Source organism: Tremella mesenterica (genome assembly GCF_000271645.1).
Source record: "Tremella mesenterica DSM 1558 unplaced genomic scaffold TREMEscaffold_4, whole genome shotgun sequence".
NCBI classification, from domain to species: Eukaryota; Fungi; Basidiomycota; class Tremellomycetes; order Tremellales; family Tremellaceae; genus Tremella; species Tremella mesenterica.
Window position 1 is genome coordinate 1,625,813 of NW_006711228.1, and position 9,198 is coordinate 1,635,010.

A 9,198-nucleotide genomic window follows, 5' to 3' on the forward strand; every position below is an offset into this window, starting at 1 on the left:
GAGCTCATGCCTTATCTATGCAATCCCAGTACTCCTTGTCCTCCTGAACTTCAACAAAAGCTTGAAGGTTTCAGCTACTCCGACAACATCATAAGATTCAAAGAAAGAATCTATGTTCCAGACAACTTTGAACTCAAGACAGACCTTCTCCAACAGGTCCACAACTCTAGTACCTCTGGTCACCTTGGTCAGGCAAAGACACATGATCTCCTGACACGTCATTATTACTTCCCTGGCTTGCGACAATTTGTCAACACCTATGTTAATGGGTGTCACACTTGCGCACGAAATAAAATCCCACGACATAAACCCTATGGACCCTTACAACCACTCCCTGTTCCTTCTCGTCCTTGGCAATCTATTAGTATGGATGCCATAGTCAAACTCCCTTTATCCAGTAACTTTGATTCAATCATGGTTTTTGTTGATCGTCTTACCAAGCAAGCCCACTTTATTCCATATAAAGAAGATGGCTTTGACGCTCCTCAATTAGCTGTGATGTTCCGACAACAAATCATGCGACTTCATGGTATACCTCAAGATATAGTCTCAGATCGTGGACGAATCTTCAACTCTCATTTCTGGCGAGCCTTTGTCAATGGACTAGGCATCAAACCAAGCTTCTCAACAGCTTTCCATCCTCAGTCAGATGGTCAGACTGAACGTGTCAATCAAGTCTTAGAAAATTATCTCAGAACATTTTGTGATTATGACCAAGCAAACTGGTCATCACTCTTAGATCTGGCAGAATTCAGTTACAACAACTCAGTTCATGCAACCACCAAACATTCTCCCTTTGAAGCAACCTATGGTTACCATCCCCTTGATCCTTCTAGTCCACCACCACTTCCTAGTACCTCTGTCCCTGCAGCCTCAGATCACATCAACAAACTCCGTGATCTTCACAATGAACTCATCAACAACATCAAGAAGGCGCAGTTATCTCATTCCAAGTTCTATGATCGTAAGATCAAAGAAATCACTCAAGAAGGTGAACCTATCTTCAAAGTTGGAGATATGGTGTTCATTAATCGAAAAAATATCAAAACCTCAAGGCCATCAATCAAGCTTGATCAACGCATGCTTGGACCATTCAAGATCATTGAAGCCACACCTTCACCTCTGGCATTCAAACTCAACCTTCCTCCTAGTATGAACATTCACCCTGTCTTCCATGTCAACCTCTTGGAGCCAGTGCGCTCAGGTCTTCCAAGTCAACCTCAAGATCCACCACCAAGGATTGAAGTTGAAGGAGAACAAGAATACATCATTGATAGAATTCTGGATTCTCGCATCAGTAATGATGGAGGATATGATTACTTAGTACATTGGAGAGATTACTCCAGTGCTCATGACTCATGGGAACCTTGGGAAGAAATTCACAACACTACAGCTTTTAGAGCCTTCCGTCATCAACATCTCAAAGATCCTAGTCAGCACTTCCCGTCCTTGACATCAAATCAGTCAACTCCTCGTACAAAACAACCTTCACAACAAAACACTCCACAAACTTTCAAAAGACCTCAGCGTAGGTCATCCCGGCTCAGAGGACTTCGCCCTTAGAGGGGGAGCTCCTGTCATGAATCACAAGTATCAGTTTCCGCATGTTTTAGTTCTGCTCTGATGCCTTTGAGGCAAGAGACCTGAACCTTTAGTTAGTTATGTTATCCTCAGTTAGTATGCCTGGTATGGCATTAGACCCAAGACTTTAGTTTAGTTAGATTTTAGGCGAACGTATGGTTTACATCGTCATGCGTACTTCTGCGTGCAGTCAACAGCGTATTATATGCAGCACGGCGAGAACAGGGCGCAGTCAGTTGCTGTGAGTTAGAAAACAGTAGGGAAGGCGAGGATTACGACGGTTTCCTACGCAGGACGACTCCACCTGGTAGAACACCTGTTTTATAGATATAAACCCCTCATAGTTTTACATACTTCTTCTTTAGTTCTTGATCAAAAGTCATTTCCATTGCCACCCTTTCTTTGAGTCCAGTCCAGTCCAGTTACAGTTCCGGTGCAAGTCCTTCCTAGTCTTGTTAGACAAGCCAGAGACATTCCTTGGGTCACAGTCCCATTCCTTGTTGGACTCAGTCTTGTTATCTTAAGTATATTCTTTGTCACTCCTAGTCCTTGTCCCCTTGTCCTTTGTCCTCTGTCCCAGGGTGGGCAGTATCCTTGACACATTCTTTGAGAATCTCACAATCAGAAAACCTAGAATTGTGAATAACTGGCAACCTTCACAAGAAGGATGTGTCGATACATCACCCTTTTCAGATGTGCGTTTGCGCTGTAAGGCTCACTATTACAGTCCCAAAATTAGTGGAGGAGTGGAGGAGGAGCGACCATTGTAGATGTGAACCGGAACTGGGTTGATGTCACAAACATTGTTTCTGATCTTCTCAGCTGACCGACAGTTCACGACTTGGTAAAGTTGTGACCTGTGATTCAGGGATTTTTAAGCTGTTCATATGATATCACATGATTTCATATGATTTCACATGATTTCATATGATTTCATATGATTTCATATGATTTCATATGATTTCTTACAAATTCATACAAATTCACTGAGTTCACCTGAATTCATACAAGTTCACATGAGTTCACCTGAATTCATACAACTTCACACAAGTTCACCTGAATTCATACGAACTGAGCACAAATTCATATGAAATGACCACAAATTCACATGAATTCATATGAAAAACCCCCAAAATCATACAAATAGTTTGCGACTCAGAAGTCCCTTGGAAAAGATATAAGGAGGACATTTCTATCTTGTAGTTTCTTCTTCTCAATGCTAATGGTAATCTGAGAGCAAGAATGACCAGACTGGCCATCCCGTTTGTAATCAGGGATTGTCTATATAAACTCATACTTTTCAGTAACTTCTTCAGCAATGAAGCTCCTCTTACTTCTTGTCTCCCTATCCTGATCCTCCCCTCCCAGTGAGAGAAGTTACTCAACTGGTTCCAACCCAGTACTCTCTGGCCCCTCAGTACCTAAGGCAGTTATCTCGCTTGACAAGTTAGAGACTATACCCTTCAGTGCCTGAAGCAATCCCTACGCTATTGCAGTCTACCCGCAGGCGTGATATACAACCATTGAGTTAGGAAGAACTACCACCCAGGAGTCCAACGTGCCATGCTGAGACTAGCAGGTGTCAATTCTAACTTCCGGCGGGCCCGTGTTTTTGCGCAAACATCCAACTGCAATCTAGTAGTTAACTTTGTCTGGCTCTTGTGGAGTCATTTCTTCGAGTTACACAATGCTTCAAGTATGTACATGATCCCCAGAGTTTTCTCTACAATTTATCATTACTTTTATTACAAGGGAGCCGATATTGAAGAAGTCTTTAAATCTCCAGATGATATTTTGGTGTTTGGAGATTCAAAGACAGATTTGGGTGAGAATTACCCAATTTGGAAATCTGTGTGCGCAAAAAGTAGAATTGACAGCCGCTACTAGCCGCATTTCACCAACGATCACCTTATAGTTTACCACTCAACGTATTACTACAGCGTACTTAGCCGTAGTTCCCCAACAAGTACCCTGTCTCCGTGAGACATTGGCACCCTAGTACGACGTAGTTAGCCGAGGTTTGTCAACTGTTGGTCAGTAAAGGTGTTACGACCTGAGAGCTAGGCAGTGACCAAGACCGAAAAATGAGAAGCCTAGAAGTGTAACTTTTGAGAATTCATCAACAAGGAAGAGGGCTTGCGGAAGGGGTATTCATACCTTACACCTCCACCTTGCCTCCATGTCAAATTCATCGACTCTTCTCTTCTACTGACCGATGGTTGACAAACCTCGGGTAACTACATTGTACTAGGGTGTCAATGTCTCACTGAGACAGGGTACTCATTGGGGAACTACAGCTGACCACGCTGTGGTAATACGTCGAGTGATATTCAATAAGATGATTGTCAATGAACTGCGGCTAACTTCGCCGTGGTGCGTCAAAATTCCTGAGTGGAAGCTCTCCCTAACTCAAAGGTTGTAGCTACTGAACACCTTTCTGGCTACTGACAACAATCAAGGATTGCTGAAGAAGTTCAGCAATCTGTAAACTATCTATACTTCTCTTCTCTCCTCATAGAATATCCCTCAACTCCTGCACAGCCTCACACTCAGTCCTCTTCATTCAACTTTGCTGTACCTTGCCATATCCCTGATGTCCTACCCGCTCACTTTGCCGCACTGTGTCTTACTTCCTCCACTCTACCCTGCATTCCTCAATCTCCTTCTCCTAACTTTGTCGGAGTTCTCTGCTAGGCGGGGTTGTTGTGACTAATACTCCCTAGGTTCCCGTAACTTTGTCGCAGTTGGTCTCAGCGGGTTGAAGTTGTGGTGGTTGATGGTGGATAGGGGTTTGGTGATGGTGAAAGGAAGGTTGATGATGGTGGTTGTTTTGTCACAAACTACGTCGTGACACCCCAATTATTCCACCAGCAATGACCCTCCTTTGACCACCAAAACCCCTATCACGTCTTAACCTCTTCACCCTACACGTAACTCAGGACATCTGAGACCAACTACGGCGAAGTACAACGGGAGAATAAGGTATACGGGGGTCTGGAACGTAAGGACGGCAAAGTGGGGCGAAGTTAGGCAGAGTTAGGGGAACTAGGGACAATGGAAGCCAAAGTACGGCAAAGTTAGACAGAGTTAGGCCGAGTAGGGACAATGGGAGCAGAAGTACGGCAAAGTTAGACAGAGTTAGGCCGAGTAGGGACAATGGGAGCAGAAGTACGGCAAAGTTAGATGGAGTTAGGCTGAGTAGGAACAATGGAAGCAGAAGTGCGGCGATGTTAGGCGGAGTTAGTCAAAGGAGGAGAAGGATGGCTGGGGACTTGGGGAAGTTGGACGAAGTGTGTTGAAGTACGTCTAAGTGCGAGAGGGTTGGATGAACATCTAGGAGGGATAGATAATATTAGCTGAGAAGTTCGCTGAAGTTCTTCAGCAATCCTCAAATACTTGTCAGTAGTGAAAAATTGATAGAGATAGCTATATTCAAATCAAGAGACATCGCCATCAGAGAAAACCCCAGTTATTGTCCCGCTTGGTGTGAGTGTTACGTAGAGCCCTCAAGAGTCTCTCTAGCTGCTACCGTTATCACGCAGTTGTAATTTCCGTGAGGATCAAAAATGGGGTTCAAGGAGGAAGGAATACACAGAGTTTTCTACACTTGTTGTTCAGCGTAGGATCATGGGTTTGTCCCTGCATGTACGGGGTGGACAAGGGTATTTTTGAGTAGCTGAGTTTCTCAGCTTTCAGGAAACTGCTTGGAGATGAAAATTTGTCCAGTTGCTCCTGCGTAAATTGGATCCGAGTGGCAGGGGGTGTAAGGAAGGGGAAATAAGTGTTTGAGACGTAGGGGAAGAAAGGTGGTCTGACTTTGGGGAGCTGCGGTTCCTCAGCCGTAAGAGGTACGGCCATGAATCAGGTATCCCTGGATAGCCCTGAGTCCCAGCTTTTTTCTGATGCAGATCGTGAGCGTCACAGGGCAAGAAGCACAAATCCGGGTGAGAACCCCAAATTGGAGACATCCGGACGAAAGGGGGGATATAAATCTCCGATGGCCCTTACCAGCGGACGCCGCAGCTTGTGTTCAAGAACGCAATCAAGATGAAGAAGGCATGAATCTCAAGGAGTAAACGGGTAGTCTATGATAAGCTAGGGACCAGCTCAGATGGAAAGAGTGTTGGAGACGGAGGAAATAGAAGCCAATAAAGTGTTCAATCCCGGAAGAGGGGGGGAAGGAGGAAAGAGAAAAAATTTGAACGCTACTGGAAGGAGGAAGACGCGAGAGCCCTCCAACAATACGCCAAACCATGAACAGCTCACCTATGAGCCTGATCTGAAGAGCGCATGTAGGCTTTGGCACTTCGTATTCAAGAGGAGGGGGAGGAAGGGAAGGAGGTTGAGGTTTGCTAGGGTATTTATTGATGATGGAAATCGTATACACTGCCAAGCGCATTAAGGACATTAGGAAGAGGTTCCCATGTGTTGTCTTCTGCACTGTACCCTACTGTAACGGTACTGGAAACACGATGACTAGGTCGCAGGTTGGGTCGAACTCGATGGAAGTCTCGTAGGAATCTATGTGTCTCTGGTGCTATGTGATGGATCGTGTCTCCTCTGCAATCGATGTAGCCAAAGAATGATATTGAAGAATCAGCAAAGTTGGTACTTTGCTGATTGCACTATATACTATCTACAAGAGTCCGCGTCCTCCTCTCAGTCATACTGCAAGCGTCTATGTACATACTCGGACAGGTGAAAAACCGCTTTTGAGCAAACCCAGTGGGGAAATCTCGAAAAGGGAAAACCCGTCCCTACCTACTGCAGCACTGCCTCCAACTCTCGCCGTTCTCTTTCCTAATTTGTCGAACTCGATGGAGTTCTCTCGATTCGTTGTTACTCCGTAACACCTACCCATTTTACAAGATATTCCCACAGGTCCTTCTTTCCCTTCTTCACCCGGACATCAAGGATTTCTTCGACCTCATATCCAAGGTCACCTTCAATATCCACTGGTGGAGGGGGAGGGCTTATTTGGTTAGGAATCTTATTGGGTATGTATGGTTCCAGTAGCTTGACATTGAACACATTGTGGATGGAAATGGAGGATGAAAGATCAAGTCGGTATTGTTGAGGAGGAATGAATGCAGGCACCTTGAAGGGTCCAATGAATATTTAATGTAACTCTTTTGTTCGTCTTTTGGACTTGATATTTTCAGTAGATAGCCAAACTTGACTTCCAATGGGATAGAATGGAGCTGGTAGATGTTTACAATTATATGATCTTGCTGCTTGCTGATTTGATATTGTGATTTGTTGATACAATGGCAAGGAGTTCCTTATCATGTATTTCATAACTTTGCTCTGCTGGGAGCATTTTTCGGGAGAAGAATGCGACTGGGTGTTGAAGGCCATTGTTAAAGTCCTGTAAAAGAACAGCTCCAATTGCATAGTCAGAAGCGTCTGCTTGGATAATTGCAGGACGTGAGGGGTCAAAATGCCGTAGTAAGGCATCTGACTGGACGGATTCTTTCAGAGCAACAAAGGACCTTTGGGCCTCATCGTTACACATGAACTTAATCTCCTTATGGGTGAGGTCATGTAGAGCCTTTGATTTCTGAGCAAAGTCCTTGATGAAACGCCGGTAAAAGTTGGCAAATCCTAAAAAGGATTGAACTTGCTTCACTGTCTTAGGTATTGGCCACTCCAGGATTGAGTCAACCTTGGCAGAGTCCATTGAAATGCCCTTAGGCGAGATGATGAAACCTAAGAACGAAGTGGTTGTTGTGTGAAATTCACACTTTTCGAGTTTGGCATACAGCTGTACTTCCCAAGGCGCTGCAGCACTTGACGTACATGGGTCTGATGTTCTTCCGATGATTTTGAGTAGACCAAGATATCATCAAGGTAGATGATCACAAATTTGTCCAGCATATCCCGGAAGTTGTAATTCATTAGATTTTGGAAAGATGCGGGAGCACTGGTCAAGCCAAATGGCATGACTCGATATTCAAAAAGCCCATAGCGAGTGCGGAACGCAGTCTTCCACTCATCACCTTTAGCTATTCGAAGGAGATTATAGGCACCTCGGAGGTCAATTTTGGTATAAAATTTGGTGTCTGTGAGTCTGTCGAGAAGTTCTGGAATTAGTGGAAGAGGATACCTGTTTTTTAGTGTTATTTTATTGAGTCCACGGTAATCTACACAGAGACGTAGAGAACCATCTTTTTTCTTTCAAAAAGTATAGAGGCACCAGCAGATGATTCTGAGGGTGTTATGAAGCCATTTGCTAAATTTTCATCTAAGTATTTTTTTAAAGCTTCCAGCTCGACACTAGAAAGTGAGTATATGGGGCCATATGGGGGCTTTTTTCCTTCTTCAAGTGGAATGTGATGATCATATGGTCGGTGTGGAGGGAGAGTTTCAGCTTTAGCTTGCTGAAAACATCACTGAAGTCTTTGTAGGCCGCGGGTACTTCTATGACAGAGCTTTGTGGGAGGGTTGAAGATGGAATGGATGCGGCTGAGAGTATACCAAGTAGTCCTTCTTGCGCAGCCTTTGTCAAGGTCGTCGAACAACTACTCTCTAACAGACCGGCGGTCAACGAACCTCAGCCACCTTGACGCTTCAAAGTCGATGTCTCACCCGACCAGGAGGGCGCAGACATTGAAAGGAGTGTAACTACGGCGTACTTCGAGGTAGTTACTCTAACTAGGGTTTTGTTTTACTGATGGCAATGTATCTCGATTTGAATGTAGCTATCTCTATCAATCTTTCACTACTGACAACAATCAAGGATCGCTGAAGAACTTCAGCAATCTTCTCAGCTAATATTATCTACTCCTCCTAGATGTTCACCCAACCCTCTTGCGCTCAGACATACCTCAACGCACTTCATCCAACTTCCCCGAGTCCCCGGTTGTCCTTCTCCTCCCTTCAACTAACTCCGCCTAACATCGCCGCACTTCTGCTTCCATTGTCCCTACTCAGCCTAACTCCGTCTAACTTCGCCGCACTTCTGCTTCCATTGTCCCTACTCAGCCTAACTTGGTCTAACTTTGCTGTACTTCTGCTCCCTTTGTCCCTAGTCCCCCCTAACTCCGCCTAACTTTGCCGCACTTCGCCGTCATTATGCTCCAGACCCCCGTATACCTTATTCTCCCGTTGTACTTTGCCGTAGTTGGTCTCAGATGTCCTGAGTTACATGTAGGGTGGAGAGGTTAAGACGTGATAGGGGTTTGGATGGTCAAAGGAGGGTCATTGCTGGTGGAATAATTGAGGTGTCACGGCGTAGTTCGTGACAGCCTTCCCCAATGCTGTTGCAGAGACTAAAGATGTATTGGTGGGTGGTAAGCTTATGTGAGACGCTCGAGGTTGCACAGCATCAAGCGGGCGTGGGCGTGGGGGTGCAGGTTCCACGTGAGGGGGAAAGTCAGTGTCACGGCCATCGAGCACTTTCTCTCTAGCAGACCGACAGTCGACGAACCTCGGCTAACTTGACGCTTCAAAGTTGATGTTTCACCCAACCAGGAGGGCGCAGACGTTGAAAGGAGTGTAACTACGGCGTACTTTGACGTAGTTACTCTAACTGGCTTTTTCTCTGATGGCGATGTATCTTAATTTGTATGTAGCTATCTCTATCAATCTTTCACTAATGACAACAATCAAGGATCG

The 9,198-nt window shown here is 45.1% G+C and overlaps 1 protein-coding gene across 1 annotated transcript; it reads left to right on the forward strand.

Moving 5' to 3' along the window:
- Positions 1–4,174: 4,174 nt before the first annotated feature.
- Positions 4,175–5,657, forward strand: TREMEDRAFT_61973 (uncharacterized protein; the record flags this gene model as incomplete). The annotated part of the gene is made up of 6 exons (XM_007004175.1): positions 4,175–4,280; positions 4,305–4,392; positions 4,598–4,871; positions 4,928–4,979; positions 5,008–5,067; positions 5,506–5,657. 6 exons carry the CDS (start codon positions 4,175–4,177, stop codon positions 5,655–5,657), a joined length of 732 nt encoding a protein of 243 aa, XP_007004237.1.
- Positions 5,658–9,198: the final 3,541 nt, after the last annotated feature.